The 24,382-nt window shown below is 40.6% G+C and overlaps 1 protein-coding gene across 1 annotated transcript; it reads left to right on the top strand.

Annotated features, from left to right (window-relative positions):
• The first annotated feature begins 1,176 nt into the window (after nucleotides 1-1,176).
• LOC102073421 (fructose-1,6-bisphosphatase isozyme 2) lies at nucleotides 1,177-21,828 on the top strand. Its single transcript, XM_005489813.2, has 7 exons — nucleotides 1,177-1,481; nucleotides 4,166-4,328; nucleotides 5,249-5,341; nucleotides 10,256-10,396; nucleotides 11,586-11,723; nucleotides 17,754-17,873; nucleotides 21,015-21,828. Exons 1-7 carry the CDS (start codon nucleotides 1,309-1,311, stop codon nucleotides 21,207-21,209), a joined length of 1,023 nt encoding a protein of 340 aa, XP_005489870.1. The 5' UTR covers nucleotides 1,177-1,308; the 3' UTR covers nucleotides 21,210-21,828.
• Nucleotides 21,829-24,382: the final 2,554 nt, after the last annotated feature.

The raw sequence follows: 24,382 nt of genomic DNA, 5'->3' as shown, positions 1-24,382 counted from the left end.
AAAATCTGAAGAAATGCTTCAGCTGAAGTTCCTATTAACAAAAACACATTAGGTATATGTTTTGATACAGAATTTTGTTTCTGTTCTCCTGGCAAGATTTTGGTGCAGTAATTTGTTAAAGGAATAGCAGTGAAACTTAATAAAATTTTTCTGCTGTTACTCCAGCTTTTCTTGTTTTGCTAGTGGGCTTTCCATATCTTCTACTTTAAAATAAGAGCGCTGCTATTAAGTAAAATGAAGGCTACAGCATGTAACAGCACATAGTTTCTCTTACTGCCTAGTCAGAGTGGGAAGATAGTGCTGTAATTAAAATCCAAAACTCCAGTATTCCGACAGCATGTATCTAATGCAAAATCTAATACATTACTTGGAGAGTTTCTGTCTACCTTCACTTGGCATCATGTGCTCCTAGCATATTGCTTGTAAGGAGTTACTGGCAGCATAATTGCAAATTTGGACATACCTACATTTACATGGTGCACTACAATATGAAAGCCAACATAAAATTTCATTTTGTGAGTTATGCCATTGATATGCTTCAATCAGAGAAGACTTATTTGTAAATTATTGGAGATATAATTACTTTGTAACTAGTCAAGCCACAGCTAGCCAACACTTCTCATTCATTCAAGTGCTATAACATTACAAACAACCCAGACCAGGAATTAAATCATTGAAATGGAACTGCAGCAGACCAACTAGCAACATAAAACACTTTAAAAAATGCATGTCTCAATGCACCCCTTCAAAACCCTCCTTCAGGGTGGAGGCCAAAAGAGAGTGAAAAAATAGGACTTATGGGAAGGGAACTTCACTGTCTGGAGTCACAGTGCTGTGGAACACTGTGGCACATATGGTTACTGGTTCTGGTGCTTTCATTTCTGGTGCCTTGTAAACACAGCCCTGGCTATGCTGAACCCATTGCTGAACAGGATCTACAGGAAAGCCATTTCCAAGAACGCAGACAGTGAGAGTTTTGCATTATAATCAGTCTGATGTACAGTGAGAATATGTAGCTGGATCTGCACAGAGCTAATTTCAGCACAGGGGAAGCCCAGATGAGCAGTAGTTGCTCAGCTGTAGTCCTGTCTCAGGCTCCTTTCCTGCACCTCAGTGGAGACGTGGAGCCAGCCTGGGGTGCAGTTATTCTGAGCACTCAATCACATGGTCTCAGAAACATCTTAATAAATTCTGACCAGCCACACAGCCAAACACAGCTTCCCCTCAAAATAAAACAGCTGCCCAGGATCTCAATACGACAAGAGAGCATTTTGTCCAGCTGAGAAGGAGCTCTGGTACCCGGCAAAAATGACGGACAAAAGCCCCTTCGAGACGGATATGCTGACCCTGACACGGTTTGTCATGGAGAAGGGACGCCGCGTGAAGGGAGCGACAGGGGAGCTGACGCAGCTGCTCAACTCCATGCTGACTGCCATAAAGGCCATCTCTGCTGCTGTCAGAAAGGCAGGCCTTGCCCACATGTGAGTCCTACCTTGCACTATCGGGAGGAAGAGGAGGCAGAGAGACAGCAACTGGCATAGCAAGGCTGGGGAGTGGGCAGAGATTCATAAATACCTTGGAAGTGTCTTTTTTAAGCTGAGTAAGGTCAGAGCTTGGATTATCAAGAGTGGGAAGCAGGAGAGCTTTCTTTCTGGAGTATTCTAATATTGGGTGCAAGATAGACATTTATGCTAACTGCTGTTCTGTAATATTTTACTCTAAAAATGTAAGTCAGAACAGAACTTCACTGCTCACCTTGTTATCTCTTGCACTTGTTGAAACTGATCTATTTTTATATCTACTGTGAATTTGCTAAAAATCACACCATTATATTTTTAATGCAGGATATCTCACTGTGATATGTTCTGCTAGCATCCAAGCCCTCTGCTGAACCATACAAGTCAGGGCTTGGCTTCTCTTGGGAAGCTGATTTTCTGCCTGTCTGCTGAATAAGCAATGCTCTAAAGCAACACCCTGAGAGAAGCCCCATGCGCTGCTGTGCCTGGCTGCATTTCTCTTTCCTTCCTCAAGCAGTATCCCACGTGTAGGGTTACAGGCAGGAGGTCTCAAAAGGCCCTCTGGGAAAACCAAACACAACAATTTGGCATCTAGTGCTTTTGTAGATAGAATAAAAAATGGCCTTAGCAAAACCTGGAATGTACTGAGCTGTTCCACATGGACAAGTGCAATAGACATCAGTCTAAGTCTTTTAATGCTGATCTATCTGAAAGAGTTCAGAGATATGGAATGCCCTAATAAAACTGTGTGTTTCAAATAGAAAGTTCTTGATATGTATCAAAAGATATTTTTCTGAACATGCTTTAGTATGTACTTACACCTGCACGCATGAAAGAGACCAGGAATATATTTGTGAAAGGAAGTCAACATTTATTATTTCTTTAGGAATTTTGGATTTTCTTTCCTTCCACAGAAACACCAAAATGTGTGATCCTAGGACTTGGGGGGGGATTTTGTGCTTCTGTTGATTATTTGGTCAAAGTCCTATATCATCTTGGCAAATCATGAATTCAATGTCTCAGAACTATTGCACTCACTTTATAGTGCCTAGAGAGGACATGAGACATATTCAAAGTGAACCACAGTTTCAGTCTCCTATGCTCTTACTCTTAAATTATACTTTGTCTCCTAGTTTCCTTACTGGGTGAAACTGAGCTATTTTGCCTCCTTGACTTAAAGGAAGAGTTTACCTTATATAATTTTTATTTTTATGTAGACAATCTTTGAAATAGTTTGTAACAGCAGAGAAATTGATAGGCTATTGGTGGAATAGCCTCTAATAATAACAATAGTAATCCTTCTTCCCCTTCAGAAAAAAAACCCCAAAGCATCCATTACATTAAGGAGCAAATGTTTCTTTATATGAACAAAAAGCTTCAGATGTTGTCTCAGAAATATCTAAAGTATCCAAATTAGTAATTTGCACCATTCAAATTACTGAAACTAACCATGGAATTTCAGGGATTCCCATGGCAAACTTTCAACCACTGTGAAAGTGGCTTGCATTCATCTGCATTTGTGCAGTTAAAGAGCCCTTTTTCTACTTCCTCCAAATAGGAGACTGTAAGTGTCTTCTTTAATGTTAAAGCACTAAGCATGAATTTCTGACAGATTTTAAATTCAAAAGTGAAGAACTTTTTCCAAGTCATAGACTTGAGCTCTTGAGCTGTGATTGTGCCTGAAAACACACTAACTGGAGAGTAGGCACTTACCATTCTCTGAAAATCATAGTCCTTTTCAAAACCTTAAATTTGGCACCCAAAAATAAAATATCCCAAACACTCAATACTGCTGAAAATCACAGGCAGCTTTGAGCTTTGAGAACAACAAGAGACCTACTCCACTCCCAGCTCAGGCCTGCCACTGACCAATATCATTCTATGGACTAATTACTTTCTTCTTTCTCCTCTCCTCTTTCCCACACCCATCCCCACTCCCCCAAAACCCCATTTAATTTCCCTTAATGAATAAAAAAAGCTGTAGCTTTTCCCTGTATGGTTTTTGTGTTTTTTAAGAAGCCCAGAACATGCACATTGGGCCGCAACAATGCTTCTTCAACTGGAAGTCTCAGAAACCTATATACTCCTATACCATGTTATTAGCGTATTGCTAAAATCAGGATAGGGAAAAGAAGTGTCATCCTAACTCAGCTGAGGGTCACCAATTAAAACAGACCTTGATCCAGAGATATGGTTCTATCTGGCAAATTCCCCAGGGATGCCTTTAAAGTCCTGATTTGGGGCTGGCAGCGTGAAAGGGTTAAAGGACCACCATGGAGTTCTGAGCAGTTAGTGACAGAAAATATTGCAGATGCTCACTGCACGTTCTGCTTCCTCAAAATTGCAGCCAGCTGCTTCATGGGGCTGCTGGGGAAGGCTGGTACTGACCACCTGGGCTGTGGGCTCTGCTTGTGGCCTGGGGAACATCTACACAGGAGCAAGAGGACCCAGGTAAGGCCTCAAAGCACAGGCTTTTATTTCCACAGCAGCAACAGTCTTATAATGCACCTCAGCTGTGCCATCCAAAGATTGCCTAAAGGTGTAGGAAGATAAGATGAAGGAATAACTTTGACTTGTTGGAGTGTTTTTTGTAAAAACCTGAAATGTTTGCCTCCTTCAGGTTTCTTGTCATTGTTACTCTTCTGTAGGTTTGGTATAGCTGGCACTGTGAATGTGACGGGTGATGAGGTGAAGAAGCTGGATGTGTTATCCAACTCCCTGGTGATTAACATGCTCCAGTCCTCCTACAGCACCTGTGTCCTGGTCACGGAGGAGAACAAGGAGGCCATCATCACCCCGAAAGACAAGCGGGTCTGTGCGGCTCCGGCATTCAGGGGGGTTGTCGGCTCAGGCAGCAGCAGGTGGCACTCTTGCTTCAAGTATGAAACCTGGCCCTGGTCCCCAAACCCAACCCTTCCCCGGGGAATTCAGAAAATTTGCACTGTTTCTGCATTGTTTTGATTAATAACTGTAGTGGGTGGCATGATTTCAACAGCTAAAACAGATGTGGAGAGTAAAATTGTTATTAAAGTTTTGTGAAGGGGGGAGAATAATTATTTGTAAGCTTGTTAACACATCCCAAATCTCAGGTGGAAGTGTACTATTACATTCCCTGACTGCTGGTGCGATGGTTTTGGATTACACTAGTATTTAGAAAGATAAAATGAGATGAGAAGCTGGCAGAACGGAGTGTTATGTTACATATTCAAAGGAAACACCTGACTGCTTCATCAGGCTTCCCCCTGGAGGGGATCCTATTACAGCGAGTTACTGTTCAGGCTGATGTAGCCTGCCCTTTCCCGAAGCTTTTTCTCTTTCTGCCTTCTTGCCCTCAAACCTCACAACACAGAGAAATCCTCTCATTCACAGTAAAAGTAGCAAAAGAAAACATATTCATTAGAGGAAGATGCTTGCTTCCAAAATGCGTCAATCCTTTTGCTTTAAAACAATTTCTTGCCCTGCTTGGCAGCAGAGGACTGCTCCTCTGTAACATCCATTTGTGCTGTCTGAGCAGAAACATGTCCTCTCCAATTTCTCTGGCAGGCCCTTGGGGAGTCGGTGTCGTGCTGCAGGGCCAGCTGGGTTAGCAGTGCAGCCTTCTCTGACGAGCTGTATCAGGCACAATTGGAGGGCTAAATGCAGACGTAAAAACATGGGAGTTTTCAAGTAAAAGGAAGTCATAATACCAAGCAACTTACCATTAAATGGTTCCCTTGCCTCTTCTGTTTTAGGGTAAATATGTGGTGTGCTTTGACCCCCTTGACGGTTCATCCAATATAGACTGCTTGGCACCAATAGGAACAATTTTTGCTATCTACAAAAAGGTAAGAGGAGCAAATCACACATGGCATGATTTGCTTGGTGAAAGCAAAATGTCTTGAATTCATCACATTGCCTAGTTTCTTTCCATGGTCCCTTAGGTGTCTCTGGGCAAAAGGGAGCCTTGGAAAGGATAGACAAACATTTCCATATTCACGTGTGCTAAAATGCTGCCTGAATTCACTGGAAGGGGACACCCAGCCCCATGAAATTGTTAGGTGACAGCACTTCCTTCCTCAGCACACAAAGGCACTTAACTAACGCGATCTCACCCCCAGGGCAGCTGGTTAGCTCCTTCAGTGATGCTTGACTCAGCCTTAGTTGCCGAGGAATGGCAGAGTTTGTCCTCCCGGACACGCACTGCCGGTGGCTGGCAGCCCTGGACCGGACTGTGCGGCCTGCCAGAGCCAGCTGCCGTGCCTGCCATGGACGGAGCCATGCGGCCTGCCAGAGCCAGCTGCCGTGCCTGCCATGGATGGGACCGTGCGGCCTGCCAGAGCCAGCTGCCGTGCCTGCCATGGATGGGGCTCTGCGGCCTGCCAGAGCCAGCTGCTGTGCCTGCCATGCACAGGGAGTCCGTGAACATGGAAACGCTGGGGGCTGGAGGAAGCATTCACCCACAGTCATCGGGTCCGGTAGCATGTCTGTTCCCCTATGGCTGCACAGTACAGCAGCAAACGCTGAGAATTCCAGTCATGCCAAGTCTTGTGATTTGTTTGCTAATCTCCCAGCAGTTGGTGTTTTTTCCAAAGCCTGAGCTCACGGTCATATGACTGTGGGAGACCCTCAGTCATTGCTATTGTGAAATAACAGTTTACAGTACTTCTGACTTCAAAGAAGTCTTTGCAGACTCAGATGTTACACTTCAAGCGAATGAAGATATGTTTTCTAAGTCTGTCTCCTTTTAGCTCATAATTTTCAGCTGGTTAGTCCTTGGTTTTTACATTTCTTGTAGGTAATACAATAGTCATCACTGCTGAGAATATGCATCTACTAGCGAATCAAATAGTTATGGCACAAGCCAAGAGGGTTGTGGCACAAGTTCTAGAATTTGGCCGTCCACACTGTTAATGGTTAGTGCAAACCCACGCCACGGATGCCGTGCAGGCCAGACAGCACTGAGATGGTGCCTGGGTATGATTTTTGAAAGAGCATTCCTGGGACTACCTCCAGTACCATGCAGTTTCTTGCTTTTTGCAGGGAAAAGATCTTATCTGTGTTAATGAAATCCATTAAATGTGCTCTAATGTTAAGGGACCTCCACCCTTTTCAGTTATCTCTCCAAAGATACCCTAAAGGACAACAGCATCTCCCAATATTAGCAGTAGACAACAGCTGCATTTTTCTTTGAAATTATTAAATAAGAAGTGCTTTATTGATAATTACTAAAGGGCAGTGTGAAAGAATAAAAGTGAGATGTTCATTTCAGTTGATAAATATCACTTAAGAAAGAGAAAATAATTTTAGGCTATTTAAGATAAATGAATAACATTTTTGAAAAGGTAAAATCATTGTGATTCCAAAGGATGAACCTTAGCCTCGAAGACTGAGATGAGCTGATTTTCTCACCATGTCTCACCTTAATTTCATTTCCAAAGGCACACTCTCCAGAGCAGAAATGTTAGGCTTATTTTAGAAAAAAATCAAAACAGATAATAAGCACTCCTATAGAAAGGCCAGACTTGGACAATACATTTCAATCCTGAAAACAGTTGTCTGATTGCTTCCAATCCAGAGCCTCCACCACGGTGGGAGGGACCATTTCATGATGTCACAAAACCACTCTATCAGTTTCTTAGAAAAATCCATGAGGAAATAAATAGTATCTCAACTTTATTTAATTTCCCACCTGGCCTTTGCTTTCTGAAAGCAGAGTGGTGCAGTTGAAAATCATGAACACCTGAAAAGTGGGGCTGAGGGAGAAGCCTTGCTGAATCAGAAGGGGATTGGGCAGCTGCTGCCACTGAGCGGGGGACTCTCAGCTGCCAAAGTGACAAGATATAGTGACAATAAATGCTTTTCACTTGAGTTCTTCCCAGGTTTTCATGCCACTGAGCTAAATCTACAATCCTTAATTCATAGTGCACAAATATGCTATGAAACTCTCTTGCTTTGTTTCATTTTGGTTTTAATTTGTAACTTTGCCCAATGCTTCTGATGTATTTTATTTGATACCCTTCCTTATTGTGAGGACAGCGTCCTCCCCTTCATGTGGTCCCTCACAGAGAACGTGTAAGAATGGAGTAAAACCACAAAGGCTACTCATGAAACACATGATACAAAATGGAGACCTGGAAATCAAGTCATTTTAGTGCTGCTGTCAGTGCTGATGAGAATTCCCTTGTGTGATGTCAGGCAAATCACAAACACAAAAAAATTTAGACCCAGATATCACCTGAGGGTACCCCTATAGCAAAACCCTGCAGCCTTTATTTCATCTGCCTCACACCAGTTATGAGTTATAGTGACAGAGTCACTATAACTCATTATTTGCAGTCCATCTGTCTATTTTATTGTTTTGCATAAGGCCTCTAAAGGTATTTCACTACCACCATCATAGTCAAAATATAATGGACAGGAAATCCATCTGTGCACCAGAAAGAAGAGAAAATAGCAATTATCAGAGTGCACTGCCCAGCTTAATTCCCTGGTTTGTTTAACACACATGGCAGTTGTCAGGACAAAATTCCTGCAGTCCTAACGTTGAAGTATCAGCTGATCTGTAGCTTTTTCACATTTTGACTCGCTCTGCAAAATGTTTTCTTTTTTCTTCTTCTTTTTGGAAGCTAGCTCTTGGAAACACAAATGTGAATAAGGATGAAAAAACAAGTGAACTCAGCCCAACTATACCTTGAGGGAGGAGTTCCCCTGCTTTTTTCAGAATACTCAAATATATAGTTTCTCAGTCATATTAACATTAAAAATGCATTTAAGAAATAGGACTGAAAAGCTCATCTCAGAAAAAAATGTATTTTAAAACAATATCATATATAACCCAAAGTTGCATGTATTGTATATATGTACTGTATTCTAGAAAACAAACCACTTTGCTCCATACAAAATTATTTGTTCTTTAACAAGAGGAGCATACAAAAAGCTATGACAACCAAAATATGTTTGAAATTAACTGTCTAAATGAATGTTTAATTCTGCATTTGATCTTGCAAATAATTTGTCTCCTATAGACAACCATTGCTTTTAATGGTGAGATGTATGTACCATCGGGGTGTGTTTTTAAAATAGATGAAGTTACCTAGGCCATAATAGTTGGTACTGTAAGGATTGTTTCACAAAGTGTTAGCTAATATTAGTCAATTTTTGAAGCTCTGAAATATGCACACAAAAGTTTAAACTAGTCTTCATTATAACCTCCCAGAACAGGCAGCTTGACATAGTTTCGAGGGACTGAGTCTCCCAGTATGTACGAATATATATACAGGTATATATGCATACATTTGTACATGCTACATTTCAGCTCTTCTCATGAAAAGCTGGTTGTCAACTGGATTTTTTATTTCCACAGAAGGACTTGGCAAAATAGTAATAAAAGGATTTGAGCAAAATACAGTTAAAGATTGTGAGTGAAGTGACTTTAGTAACAAATTCACCTGAAAATGAAAACTTTTTGATGTGAAATTGCTATCTTTGTGTACCAAGAAGGTGTTGTTTTAGTGTCCCACATCTCAGCTTTCCTTGAGGTGTTGGCAGACAACGATGAATGGGAGCACCTTACTAGGACCCTAATGGGCAAATATCTTATTTTCTACACAAGACAGTCTTCATGAATTTTAATTTTTTTTAACCAAATATTCAGGGCTAGACTTGCTGTTTCTATTTAGTTGCTACTCAGTCTAAATAAGCCTATGCAATCACTGAGAAATGGTCTGAATTGGTAACAATAAAATACTAAGCCATGGTCTGAAGAAAGGGGAGTGTTTCATTTCAATTCCCCATGGATCACCACCAAAGCATCCATACAAGAACCACCACAACAGATGAACTTTAAAAGAAACATTAATATCAAGCAATCCTGGCCCATTCTGTAGCAGCAGGACATGAAGGCTCTAACCAGCCTTCCCAAGTACTGTTGGCTGTCCTTCTTACCCATCCCACCAGACAAACTCTTGTAAGCCATGGCTGAGGCACAGCCCTAGAGCTGGCTGGAAATATTTGCACCTTGTGTGCTTGGGCTACTGTTGCTCCATGATAACCAAAGTGCCAAATCAAAATATAAGTGTCAGAAATTGGTTAAAAGCTTGAAGTAAAATGCCACCTGAATGTTCTGTGTAGACTTATAGATGAGTACCTGCACACGTGCACATTTTACATAACAAAATGCATTTGTTATTTTGCATATAATATGATGAGCATTTGTATACAATAGATGAACATTTATATTCCTTCAGTTAAGCATCCTTTCACTAGAAGAGACCAATGCAAAAACTTGGTTACATCTTGTTGCACCATATACCCTTTTATCCTGTACTATAGTAGCATTTTTTTTTGTAATGTTAGTTACAGCATTTATCTCTCAGTTATTTCCTCTGAGGGATGTCAGCATCATAGCTTATGTTACATTTACAGAAGATTAGTATCTCTGCTCTGTCTCAGTTTTCTGATGATCCTCAATTAATAGCTGCGGATATAATGCTAAGAGATCAGCTTTGTGGCATGTATCATATTGATTGCATGACATGTATAGAATAACAAACTCTCAATGTCCTGTCCCAGCATGTACACGTACCTATACCAAGCCTGCCCTGAACGAGGGGTGGGGGGAGCAACAATCTCTGGTTTTGTTGTTTCAAAGGCCTGCATAGACAGAAAAAGGAAATCTGTCACACATTATTGTTGAAAATTTGTTTCTATTGTTCATTTTCAGAATTTAACCTTTGGTTCAAATGGTAATTTTTCCTCAGGAAACAGATGATGAGCCCTCTGAAAAAGATGCTTTACAGCCTGGACGCAATATTGTTGCTGCAGGCTATGCCCTGTATGGTAGTGCTACGCTGGTTGCCCTCTCCACAGGGCAAGGAGTGGACTGCTTCATGCTTGATCCGGTACAGTCATGGTGTTAATCACATTGCCGCTGTCTTTTAGAGCTCTCTGTGCTCGGTTTTACTTGTTTTTGTTCATCCTTTTCTCTGTAATCTATCCACTTTATGCAATTCTTTTCTCCATATCCTGGATCATCCCACCTTTTCTTTATAAATATTTAATAATATATGAGCATGTTGGTTGCAATACCTGCTTGGCTTTTTCCTACCCAATAGAAGTAAAATTAACTTAAATTCTCAATTAAGTGTCTGAAACCCTCTTCATTCAAACGAACACTTAAAAAATTTAATTTGAACCGTGTTTTTGTTTTCACTTGAAAGAACCTGTGTTTCTTTTCTTCTTGATTTTTCTGTCTGAATAAGAACATCAACATGTTCACTGTTTAGCCTGAGGCAAGGACCATTTTTTTGGTAGCTTGAGCCAAGTGATGTTTCATTTCCTGAGTGCAGTAGAGTTTTATGGCTGTCACCTAAGGTGCATGCCCAAAAATTTGCAAAGGCACAACACCACCTGTATAAATTGAACATGTGCCACTCTTGAGCGCTCAGAACACAAGGAGTGTTACTGTGGGAATGCTAGAAAGATCACTCATTTGTAAAACCAGAATAAGATGTGGGGAATAACATACTGTGGTCTTTTATGGTTTTGTGGGGTTGTTTTTAATAAAAGGATGAATTATTACCAGAAGTTATTGTAATGTTTGTAATAGTCTCATTCCAAGTGGAAAGAACTGGGAGATTAATTGCTCTGCTGGAGACAGAGTAACAGAATGTGGAAGTTGAAATTGAACTGCAGAGAGCAACACATGGGTGTAGCTGACCACATTCACATTAGGTTATTTGGACAAGACAGGCAAAAAGAGTCCAGAAGTCAGAAGGCAGTGTCATTTCTTGATTTGCAGTCTTATCATTTGAGGACAGAGATTCATGATCCATCTGCTTTCAGGGCTGATTTGTATTCTTTTGATAGTCTTTTCCAATTAGATTTTGTTTATAGTACTGATGTGACAAGTTTTCATTAAGTTAGTGTAAATTCTCTGCTTTCTGCTCTTTTTGAAATATTGTGAGTTTATACACTAGACTTGTACTGAAAGGATCAAGTTGTGCTAGTATTTCTGCCATGTCTAGTGTGACAACTGTTACAAAAACCAACGAAATTGTATGCTAATACCTAATTTATCCTGTCCTGCAGGGTCTTGGTGAATTTATTTTGGTGGACAGAGATGTTAAAATCAAGAAGAAGGGGAAGGTATACAGTCTCAACGAAGGTTATGCAAAGTACTTTGATCCTGCAATGACAGAATATTTGCAAAAGAAGAAATTCCCTGAGGTAAGAAAATATTAGCACTGTACCCAGTGTACCGTGCACTGGCAAGCACTGCATTCCGTGCAGTCCTGGCTGATGGAAAAGGATTTGAAGGTCTTCCTGAGTTCAGACCCATGTAACCCTTTCGTACCAGCTGGTCCATTTTGGATATGTGTGTAATGGAACTTTTTTTTGGCATCCTGACATCTTTTATAATTTAGACTTTCGTAAATAAAGTCATAACTTGTTTGTGTGAAGGGAAATGTGCTGGAGAACTAGATCTTTCAACAAAACTCCAGAAATGTGCATGCCAAATTTGGGGATACTCTCATTTTCTAGCTTTATCTGAATATGCAGTTCAGTAATGTGTGCAGTTGGGCATTCAGGGCTAGATTCCATGTGCTGTCCAGAAGGTGTTTGCAGGAATCTGGGTGGCGTCACCTTCTCCTTCCTGCACCCTCTAGCATCTGAAAAATGCAGTATCATTCTTGCACAGTCGACTTGCATCATATTGAGCATGAACAACCTATAGGCTGGGGAGAAAACCTAAACTAATGGTGTGAGGCACAAATTAACTATATTTGGTGGTTAAAAGAGAAACATCCCATTTCCAATGAACTTTCTTGGAGAAAGACATTCCATGTCTGATGAACTTACATGGACAAATACAGTTTGGATTTAACTTATCAGTGCTAGGAGGACAACACAAGCTCTCAATGTGGAAAACTGGAAGCTCTCTAAAAAGTGTGGCTGTGAAAAGTAATTTATAATGAAATATGGTCATGTGGATCAGCTCCAGACTTAATTTGGTTAGGAAGCTGTTTTTAAAACTCTTCCTATTAAAAATAAAGTCAGATTATTTTTAAGCTATTAGTTGTCAAGGATACTTGTAATATGGTCTATGTTAAATAAATGGATTCAGTAAAAATCTCAGGGTGCAATAAAAGGGAAATATAATGAGAAAGCATTTAAACTGTGGTCCCATGATAAGCTCCTCCTTCTGAGCTAAAAAAATCTGGGTTTAGCATATGAGCTATAGCTGTAAGACTACTGACTAAATATCAAACCCTCCTTTGCATACTACTCAGATTGTAGCTACAGAGAGTCTAACATCACAGCCTTCTAAATATATAACTTTGAATATTTGAGATTATTTTGAGTCTTCAAAGTCTGCATTCAGTTCAGCTGTGAGAGAAGCAGAAGCCCATGACACAACTTTCATACTTCCCTAAATCCAGTTGGGAAAGTGAAGAACATCTGTGCTTCTCACTCTGCTAATGTTATACCAGGCTATGTATTCAGTATCATGCACTAAGACTGGAGTTATTAATTTGTGGTTTTGCAAACCACCAAAGTGTTGTTTAAAGTAAAATTCTTGAACAAATGCATCAACCCCAGGCAACGAAGAAAATACTGAAGAGATTTCAAACTCAGCGGAAAGACCAGACAGAGGTATTTCCCCATAGGATCCATGAGGACAGCTCTATCATGTGACTTCCTAAATCCTAAAGTTAGGACATACTGGAAAAAACTCATTTGCAAACACTGTTTTATCTCAAATCTGTGCATCATTCGATGCAAGCCTATTGAAATTGTTTGTCTAATGGAAGAGAAGCTGGCAGATATTTTTGTTACTTTAAAGCAAGCACCACAGAAGTGCATGGATTATTTGGGGCACAGGAAATCTTCTCAGTTGTGCTGAACAATCACATTTTTTGCTGCTCTGAGATGTACAGTTGTCAGCATGAGAAGGGCTGAGGCACGAATGTTATAGCCACAAAGCACAAGGAAGTGCCCTGCCCATCAGAAGCTTGTTATGAACCTGAGTTTTGGAACCAGCATAACTCAGTTCCTTGATTTGGAAAGGACATAATAGTTGCATTATGGGGAGGACTAGAGAGGTTTTGTCATTTCTCCTTAGCATGAAATGTGCTTCCTGGCCTCATCTGTAAGGCTACCCAGCTGCAGCCACCTTGGTGGTGTCCCTACCTTCCCTACATGAGCCAGGTGGAGATTTTCACACTTTCAGTCTCTGTCCCCCTCTCTGCAGCATGCTGAAGGATAGTGAGGGTGTCTGCTGAATATCCCCTGCCTGTGGCATGAGGAGGAGCTGACGTGGGCATGGAGGAACGCCTTCTTATTCAGGCAGATCATTCACCCTATACTCTTCGGGCATCAGTTTTAGCTATCTGTCACATTTTTGCATTTTTCTTCCTTAGATCTTACCTCTATTAACTCCTTTCCGTAGTTCTTGGTCAACATGCTGTTCAGATGACTCTCTGACATTGCCATGAAAAACTGAAAAGATAAAAATATTACAGGGAATCAAAAGTACAATGCAATCCATAAGATATCCTATGTTATATATCATTGTCATTAGCAACAAAACACTAAAAATCAACCATTTATGAGTAGAAGAGAGATTGCTCCTTACTATCTAACATCAGACAGTTTGGACTACAAAACTGCATTGACTTTCAAATTTTCTTGTGGATTACCATTTACCTAAGGCATCAATTCTGAATAAAAAGCACTAGAAAAATGTTTATGTTCTGCAGGCCAGACTAAGCCTCCTACTACTACCATGTAGTGGGAAACACATGTCTAACCACATCTCTTCTGGTATGACAGTGAAGCTGATTTTTTATTTAGCATGACAAAATCACACTGCTGCTTAACCAGTTTGAAGAGCAAGCTTCTGTTTGCAAAGTTGCCTATAATGCAACATGTTTACTCCAGTATGCAATGCTTAGTGGGCACTGCTGGGCCAGAAACAATCTCTGCACAAATTTTACTGCAAATCATCCCTAAAATGGGTTCTTCCTCCCCCTAGCTTTTTTCTGGCACTGGTAGAATTTGAAATATCCTGTGGACATTGTCACACTTTGCTATGACACCTACTTGTATCTTTGCTTCCTACAGTCAGGCACAAGAGAAATCAAGTCTCATCACAGCTTGCTGATGATGAGCGCTATGCAACTGAGACTCCCTTGTTAAGAATTTGTCTCAGCAGTGCCATTAAAAATGGCGTCAACAACACATTTCAGTATGAAGCCCAGCTGTGTCCAAGTGATACAAAAAAACTAGTAAAACTACTATTATTTTGTCACCACGTCTGTATGTGGAGTAGGGGATGCAGGGTATTGCTGTTGTAGTCTATAGAAAAAAATTTCTTGCCCCCCCCCCCCAAGTCATCATATTTATATAAGAAAAACCTGGTCTTGTTCAGCTGTGGAAGACCAGGGCTGTCAAAAACAGTAGAAGAAAGAAATGAAAAATTGACTTCTATCAGAATGTGAAGGAAAAAAAAAAATCACAGGACCTATCTGTTATGTATCATTTTTGTTCCTTTGAGTCAAGCAAAAAAAGAAAAAGCAGCAGAAGGGGTAAAACAGAGTTGCCACAAGTTTACTCAACATGGATGCTGACCAAGGGAACATGAAGGATCTCCAGCTCTTTCATTGGCATCAACTAAGCAATCAGAAGTGCTTATTGAGCAAACACAGAGCTTGGCATTACTGAGGACTTGGGATGAACCTGTCTAGTATTTATGCTCTATTATTTTGTTTGAGAAGAACGCCTGGGCAATATGCCAATGCACATACAACACCTATTAACTTTCTTATCTGTAAAAAAATGCATGAGGAACAAAACTGGAGAAACAAGAAATAACATTTCACTAACTAAAATGAGTATTTAATCTTCTATGCAGACACCTGTATGCTAAGGGAAGTAAAAATTTTATTTCAATATGTGGTTCAAGTGATAACCTTATCAGAAGGGAGGAATTTATCTGTATTTTTCTCAGCACAGTCTCAGCACTGTGTCTCTAGCTGGTGAATATCTATCTGGGTAAGAAGCAACTAAAATCGTCAGTGGCATCTCATGCTTAGAGCTTAGAATATCCTGAGCTGGAAGGGAACCCACAAAGCATCCTTTGCATAACACAGTCCATGTAGACATGAATTATGTAAATAATCTGCATGTGAATAGGAAATCTAGCACATTCCAAACCAGTCAGATGATGTGTACACAGGTGTGCAGCTCATGGTCACTAAATTTCATACCTGTGGTTTACAGAGGCCTTATTTGATAATATAATAGAAGTGATCCTTAGCAGTCTGGTTCAGGGGCCGCTTGTTAATATGTTATGGCTTTTTTTGGTGTTTAACAAACTGTTCTTTAGACTCAGTTCATTACCTTTTAAAACCACAAAACAAATTTCTTCTTTTGATTGTATTTTTAAAGGTAATTTGAGATTATAATAATATCTTTCAGATTTTAACTGAAAACTCACATTTGTCTGTCTTTAATACCTCTTAAGGTGCTTGGTTTTTCCTGATGTCAGGTTCTACAATTGTGAAGTCACAAGTACAAACAGTTGTGAGATGGAGAAGCTATCGTATGAAGCCTAAATATGCAATTATTTGGGCATTAGCCATGAAAAAGAAGGGAGCAAATACTTAAAAGCTTTGTTCATTCATACCTACAATTAATAGGACCAGATTTAAACAAAACTAAATGTAAAAGCTCTAGGCTGTGCCTTATCCATCAGTCTTTCATAGTTTGCATTATTTTCTTCTGAATTTTTCATAGTTCTTCTTATGTGTGCAACACGAATCATAAAAACCAACATATGTACAGTTAAACAAGGCCTGGAATAGGTCTGTTTTCTAATTTTATTATCAGCTATATCAAAAATCCAAATCTTATGTTTAGCAGCGTAGAGCTTAACTTCCTAGTGTTCTGTTGCTTTATAATATGTAATTTCATGAGATTTTTTTTCCATTTTAATAGAGGGTAATTATCAATACTTCACAGTCACACTGAACAATTTGAGAAGATTATTCAATATAGAATTATGTTTTTCTCTATTTCCTTTCCAGTTGTGGATTTTTTTTCCCAGCCAACCTTATGATTTTACAGGGAAAGATGACTAACTTGTGGTGTGGTGTCTGAAGGTCTTGGAGTTGGCATTGCTGAACAAGTTTTCTATGTATTTTTCTAGATGTAATATCAGTACAGGATGAGCTTTGTAGAAAGCGCTGAGATCTTTTATTAGAAAACTGACCCAGACAGGAAAAAAACCCCACTGAGATATTTTCAGACTTATAGCATTGTAAGAAAAAACATATATGTCATTAAACATTCATGAAGTTCAGTCTCTAGTAATGTTCTGGGAAGATAAAAATTCCTCCTCAGCTTTATTGAACACAGACTGAGAGACATGAAAAGACCAGCAAAATTATTTTCTTTAAAAGCTTTCCTTTAGTTTACATCTGTATTTTGTATCTCGCCTTCATAAAGGTATAGTGACGTTATCTTTCTTCAGTGGAGCTTATTTGGTCGACTGTATGTACTTCTATCTGTTCGAGACACCTTGCCTGTCTTCTATATCTTCTACCTACCCATTTTTATGACCAGCAGACCTGAGACTGACATGAATACTTCCTTGATTGCTCTTGTTAAAATGGTCTGTCCTTCAACGACATCAATTTCTAAGCTGAAAGCAAGGAAAATTACATTCATTAATAAATTGCGATCTCCCAAACTAAGCTGCAGAATGAATGCTATGACCAATTTCTCTACCTGACAAATAAGCTGGAAGGTAAAAGTTGGAGTCCTCTTGGAACCATCTGGACATGTAGAGGAGTGACACCACTCCTCATGCTCTGGCTTAGGAACTGTGAAAGACCAAAAATCAAATTATTTTGACCTTGTTCTGATAAGGTGAAGAAGTTTTCAGTCCCTTGTTTTTTCACAGGCTGGGGTTTGATTCCAAATTGTGCACCCAAATTACAGGCACTCTGGTTTGCATACTGTGAATGCAGCTCTTTAAAACTCTTATCTTTGAACGCTGTAGACAATCACATCTTACAAAAGGCTGAGCTCAGGACTGATTTCGGTATTTTCCAGTATCGAATTATATTGCAGTATCCATAAGCAGCCATTGATTTAAGCAGCTTTGATTCCTGCTTCATACCAAAATTAGATTTTACCACGTTACTAGTTGTCTAGCCTGGGTAATATAGTGCTTTGTTGTATGTTTTTCAGGATGGCAGCTCCCCATATGGTGCCAGGTATGTGGGCTCCATGGTAGCTGATGTTCACCGTACACTGATGTACGGTGGGATCTTCATGTATCCTGCTAATCAGAAGAGTCCTAAAGGAAAGGTATGTAATTTGAATTCCTTTCTGGGGAGCTTAGCCAACCTAATATCTCTGGTATTACCAGAGCAATAGTTTAGATAAATAAACAAATAATAATGTTGCACTGCGGAAAAAATTATTAATGAAAATTATGCTCAGCAATCAAGTTTAGGAAAGTAATTTAGGCAATTGCAAATTTAGGCCAGAAATCTCCCTCTGTGTAAATACTCAAGTGGTTTTCTCAGCAACCAATGACTTAATGATTTTTCTAAAAGTAGTATTTCAGTGCCATAGAAACCCATTGAGACACCTGTGCATGGCTGGCAGATACAACACAGGTCTGAGGAAAACCTCTGCACTTTAAACTGGCAGCTAGAGTTATTCTCACCTGCCGGTGGGACATGCTCAGCCCCAGAAATGGTTTTGTCTAATGCTAGAAAAAAAGGTTTTCTTACCTTGTGTTTCCAAAGGACACTTACATCACCAGCTCTGCAAACTCAGGGTTCTACTACCTGGTCAGAAAAGGTGATTACAGTGGAAGGTGGGTTTCATTCAGTATTTTAGGAAAATATTACTTTCTATTTGGACACCAGTACAAAATGTACTGTGACAATGCAGTGCAATGCAATGCAGTCAGTCTTTAAAGAGATGGGCCACGAACCATTGTCAACCACAACTTCTCTTCTGCAGTATCAAATACCCTCATTATCAACTTTCTAAACACTTATTTTTTAAGAGACCTAGTCATACAGATGATGTGTAGACCAGCAGTAACCTCCAGGTCATCATTAGGAAATCAATGGCCTAGTACATATTAGGTTGGACCTGGTGTTCTGACTCCAAGAATATATTCTTTCCTGATCTACACCATACTTAAAACCTTCTATTCAAATGTTTTTGCATCCATGGCTGGTACATGAAGGAATCTGCCTCATCTCCCACACTGGTCTCAGAAAATCCCAGTATTTACCGTCTTTAGGGAGAGAGGTTTACTAACTTCATCATGGTGAGCTTGTATTTACCAAAATACCAGCAGATCCAAATGGTCTTCAAAGCAAAACCAGGAAAATAGTTATCTTCAACACATACAACCAAAAATGTCTACATGTTAGTCCAGGCAAAAATTATTTAAATTTTTGAATCACCATCCCAGAGAAAAAAATCCCAAAACACCACTACAAAAAGCCCTCACTAAATGATGTGGATCTGTTTGTACATAGGAGAAAGAGACAAAAAAGGAATTTGCTGTATGTGAAAAAAGTGGGTTTGCTGACTGGCCTCTTCAAATGAAACTTTTTGTTTTGAAATCTGTACTAAACCATTGTTGAAAAGAGAGAATGAAAAACAGGACAAGAGTACAAAGGAACAAAGCACTTACATAACTTTATAGAAATAAACATTTCCACAGAGTTAACCCACATTTATTATTGGATTGCTCTGGCTTGAACTGCCACAGTAAAGAGAGTAATGGAAGAAGCAAAACATGCTGTCATTAAAAATAAGTTTTCTTTCTGTCTCAAAGTGCAGGTGTATATAGTTGTTTTCATATGTATCTTTTCTTATTGGAGAAATAATACTCTTGTGGCAAGTGCCCTGATCATCTCTCTCCTGAAAGACAGTCTATGCACTTGGTTAAAGAGCTGAAAATAATAAATGTCACTGGAATTATCAAAAGGACTTGATCAAAATTCTTTAGAGTAAATGCAAATTACATGGATGGAGGCCCTAAAATTTACAGATCCTTTTTTAAGTTAAAGAAAGAAAACTAAATGCTATTTTGTTATAAACAATACACAATAAACACTACAGGACAAGACAACAAATCAATCTCCTTTTCAAATGGTATATTTTGAATAATATTTTTATAAACTTTAAGCTTATAGTTCTCTAATAGGTGAAAATGTTAAACCTATCTGAAGACAGAGCCCATCTGAAGATCCCTAAGTGCAGTTGCACTGCTACCTGATGAAAAACTGCTTTCCTCAAGTTGCATAGTCACAGTAGCAACAAGACACTTGAAACGTGGTTCCACGGTGATACCACTGCTCTTTGCTGGCTCATGGCCTTCCAGAATTGGGCCAAGCAGTAGGAAGAAGAGTGAAAGATACTGGTCCTATGTTGCCTCAGAGATGGAGTCCTTGTACCAGAAGTAGCACTTCAGTGGGCTTTAAAGATAAGAAAGAAGGTAATACAGTGCTATTTAAGTTGTGGTATATCATGGTTTTATTGCAGTGTGCTAAAGGTGTGATGGGTAGTGAAGTCATGCGCTCAACCCATTTCTCTGTCTCTCTATACAGTAGCATTTTGTCACACTTCCTTTTTCCCAGAAAACTTTTCTTCTTTTGAACATGTCAAGAGTCCTTTAAACAAAACATGTGCTAATATTGTTGAACATGAGCACTTCATAGATAAACCTACAGAAATAATATTTGTTCAGAACTGACCAGCTCTCGCTGCTGTTCATTTAAACACAGAAACCTTTGGCATATGTCCTAAATAAATTTGCATTCCACCAGAACACACTCACTCCAAGAGGTAACATTTTAAAAAGCGTAAACAGATATCAGGGTCCAAACCAAAAGGGAAATTTTGCCTTTAATGAATAACTGCAGCTCCTTCTGAAGCCACAATCTGGATAAATTCAGGCCACTAATATCTATCTACATTTCTGAAGAGAAGCAATAGAATCCTGAAATTTGAAACTGGGACCATCAAGTTTCAAACTCCAAAATATCCTGACTAAACATAACATGATTATCCCAAGCTCTGAGTTAACATGTAAAGACTCCATATGAGAAGATATTTTGGCTTTTCTTTCCCAGTGCTGTTAGCTTAGCCAGCTTAAATGTTTTGCTGATGCCTGTGGGACACCCATTTTTGACATTTTTGACAAAATACAGCTTCACTGGTGCTGCACGTCTGTATGTCAGCTTGGAAATTATATGGTGATGCCTGGATGTAAGGTCAGCACACTGTTCCTCCAAGCAGAAGGCTTTAGGAAAGGTGAGGAGAGGGAAGGAAGGGCTCTCTGAAAGACATTGCTACTTAGGTCAATTGCAGCTTGGTACAAAATTTTCTAAAATCACAAAAAGAATGCTAAGTTTTGGCAAGTCCTTTGATACAATTTCCCCAATAGGCAATCAGGTGTTTCCTCTTTCTTTCTAGCTCCGACTTCTCTATGAATGCAACCCTATGGCTTTCATCATCGAGCAGGCAGGTGGCATAGCAACTACAGGGACCGAAGCAGTGTTGGATGTGAAACCTGAGAATATTCACCAGAGAGTTCCTTTTATCCTTGGCTCTCCAGATGATGTACAAGAATACCTTGCTTGTGTACAGAGACACCAGAAGAGCAGCTAAAGACTTTCCACATCAGATCTTGCTTGCCCATTTTTGGTCTTCAGGAAAAGCTTTACCTTTCAAAATAGTGGATTCTAGCATTTTCCACCTATCTCTCAGTGAAAGTCCCAGTTTACAAGAGCAGGAAAAATAGTGAGATTTTGTTTCTCCTTGCAGGCAAGTGTAAAAATCCTTTAATTCTGATTTATTCAGGGCAAGTGCAGAGACAGAGTCATGACAAACAGAAACTTCTTACTTTATATAATATTAACAAAAGGAAGTGAGTTGTGTCAGTATCCCCATTTGATCTGAAATTTTACATCTAACATTACATGGATGGCATTGTTTGCAACGGGATTTCTGCATCAATATTTGCAATGTCATTATCTGGATTTTCTGTCAGAGACTTTCTTGCAGATGCTTTTTATCTTGACAGCCCTAAGAAGAGCAAAAGTCTTATGCTGTCTGAAACAATATTTTTTAGCTATGTATTATATAAATTTTGGGTAATTAATAGAGATGAAAAGGCTGCAGCATTGCCAGGATATTTAATTTCTCACAAGAACAGGAAATAAAATGTGTTATTTACACACACCTTTCAAAGCACAAATTATAATAAACCATGAATGTGACACCCAAATCATGCCTATTCTGTTGATCCATTGTCTTCTGGAAGAGGATACAAAGACACTGTTATACCTCAATTTTCTCTTACTTTGAAAGGTTCTTATTTCAGATTGAAGCTTGCCCCTTTACACGTTATATTGCCATCACTAGTCACAGTGTTGTCCTGTCCTTAAGTGCAAGGGAACACCCAAGTTTTGTAGATGCTTGTGGTCAAAGACAGCAACAAATCAGATGGTCGGCAGAAGCTTACAAAAGCTTATTAGTAAATGCCACACTTGGCATGAGAATTGATACAAGTTAGTCCCTGATCTCCTAGAACACACACACAGCAGCAGGGTTTGGATAAAGAGGTAGGGCAAAAGGGGAGAGAGCAGGAGGCAAGGAGAGAGAGAGGGAGGAAGACAGAGACAGAGAGAGAGAGACGTGATTTAAAGACTAGTGGGGAGACCCAGAGAGAGAGTCCTATTTCCAGCATGGCTCCAGCTGATGGGAAGTCCAGGGACAGGTGGTGCACATGTGCCTGGTCTTTGTGAGGATACCTTTTTTACCCCTGCCATGAATACAACTTCCTCATTTTCTATACAAATTAGTCATCATGCACAGTCAGTTCTTTCAGACCTTTCTGTAAATGGATCAGAGGGCTTCAGGTGTCTTGGGTGGTCTTGATCCCTCGCTATAGTCCATGCATGCCCCGTTCTCGGTCCCATTCTGGTGCTTGCACTCTTGTTGTCCTTATCTCCAAGAGTTACAGCAAGGATGATTGTCCTGGAAAGGTGCTGCCCTACTTCTGTATGGCCACCTTCTCCAGCCACACCCTGTTCTTTCTCACAGTGTGTGTTACCAACAATCACTGGTTGTTGTTACCAACAATCCTTGGCTCCACAGCTATCTGGGTATTGCTGTTTGAGACATACACATTGGCCTGTTGTCCTAGGGAGGGAATCAGGATCCTGCATGACCTTCCTGAGAGTCACCTTGGACCTCTTCAAAGACCTACTTAGAAGAATCACATGGGATAAGGCTCTAGAAGATAAGGAGGCCCAAGAGAGCAGGTCAATATTCAAGTACCACTTCCTCCAAGCTCAAGATCAGTGTAGCCCTATGAGCAGGAAATAAGGCAAAGGGGAGAGTAGATCCGCATGGATGAGCACAGAGTTTCTAGAAAGAAATTTCTGGGATGTGAAAAAAGAGCCAGGCCCTGTAGGAGGACTATAGGAACATCATCAGAGCATACAGGGATGAGATGAGGAAGACTGAGGCCCCCTTGGCATGGAATCTGGTAAGGGCAACTGAAAGGGTTTCTACAAGTTAGTCAGCAGCAAAATGAAGATTGGGAAAATGTGGGGCCACTGCTGAATCAGATGGGTGGTGTCCTGGTGATGGAAGACACAGAGAAGGCAGAATTACTGAATGCCTTCTTTGTCCCAGTCTTTACTAGCAAGGCCAGCCCTGAGGAGTCCCAGACCTCAGAGGAAAGAGAGGAAGGCTGGAGAAAGGAAGACTTCACCCTGATCACAGAGGGTTGGGTTAGAGATCAGCTACAGAGACTTAACATGCATAAATCCATGGGCTCTGATGCGATGCACCCATGGGAGCCCAGGGAGCTGGCAGATGATAAGCCAACCTCCATTATCTGTGCAAAAGCATGGAGAGCAGCAGAGGTGCCCAATGACTGGAGCAAAGTCAACATTACTGCCATCTCCAAAAGGACAAGAAGAAGGACCTGGGAAGGTATGTCCTGTCAGCCTCACCTCCATACCGGAAAAGGGAATGGAACAGCCCATTCTGGAGGTCATGCCCAGGCATGTAGAGGACAATAAGGTCATTGGGAGTAGTCACCATGGATTCACCAAGGGGAACTCATGCTTTACCTATCTGATAAACTTCTGTGGTGGCATGGCAGGATGGGCCAGTGAGGGGAGAGCAGTGGATGTTGTCTGCCTTGACTTCAGCAAGGCTTTTGACACTGTTTCCCATAACATCCTGGCAGGTAAGCTCAGGAAATGTGGGTTAGAGGTATTCATGGTGAGGTGGATGGAGAACTGGCTGAAGGGCAGAGGTCAGTGGGTCATGACCAGCAGAACAGAAGCCACCTGGAGACCAACAGCCAGTGACATTCTCAGGGATCAATACTGGAACCAGTCTTGTTCAACTTGTTTATCAATGAGCCAGATGAAGGGATGGAATGTACCCTCAGCAAGTTTGCTGATGGCACTAAACTGAGGGAGTGGTGATCCACCTGAAGGCTCTGCTGCCATTCTGCGGGACCTTGCTAGGCTGGAGAGCTGGGCAGAGAGAAGCTCAATGAGCTCCACGAGGGCAGGTGTAGGGTCCTGTGCCTGGGCAGGAACAGCCCCAAGTGCCAGCACAGCCTGGGGCTGTTCCTACAGAGCAGCTCTGTGGGGAAGGACCTGGGATCCTGCTGGATCACAAGCCATCCATGAGCTGGCAGTGCCCCTGTGGCCAGGAGGGCCAAGGGTTCCTGGGCTGCATCAGAAAGAGCAAGGCCAGAAGGTCATGGAGGGAGTTGTGTCCCCACTCAGCCCTGGTGAGGCCACACCTGGAGT

Source organism: Zonotrichia albicollis, chromosome Z, assembly GCF_047830755.1.
Source record: "Zonotrichia albicollis isolate bZonAlb1 chromosome Z, bZonAlb1.hap1, whole genome shotgun sequence".
Classification (NCBI taxonomy): domain Eukaryota; kingdom Metazoa; phylum Chordata; class Aves; order Passeriformes; family Passerellidae; genus Zonotrichia; species Zonotrichia albicollis.
The sequence above is the reverse complement of the archived record's forward strand: the minus strand, read 5'-3'. Positions and strand labels throughout refer to the sequence as shown.

Coding starts and splice junctions, on each gene's coding strand:
- LOC102073421 (XM_005489813.2), top strand. CDS start 1,309: ATGACGGACAAAAGCCCCTTCGAGACGGATATGCTGACCCTGACACGG. Junction 1,482..4,165: donor AAGGCAGGCCTTGCCCACAT/GTGAGTCCTACC, acceptor ACTCTTCTGTAG/GTTTGGTATAGCTGGCACTG. Junction 5,342..10,255: donor TTTTTGCTATCTACAAAAAG/GTAAGAGGAGCA, acceptor ATTTTTCCTCAG/GAAACAGATGATGAGCCCTC.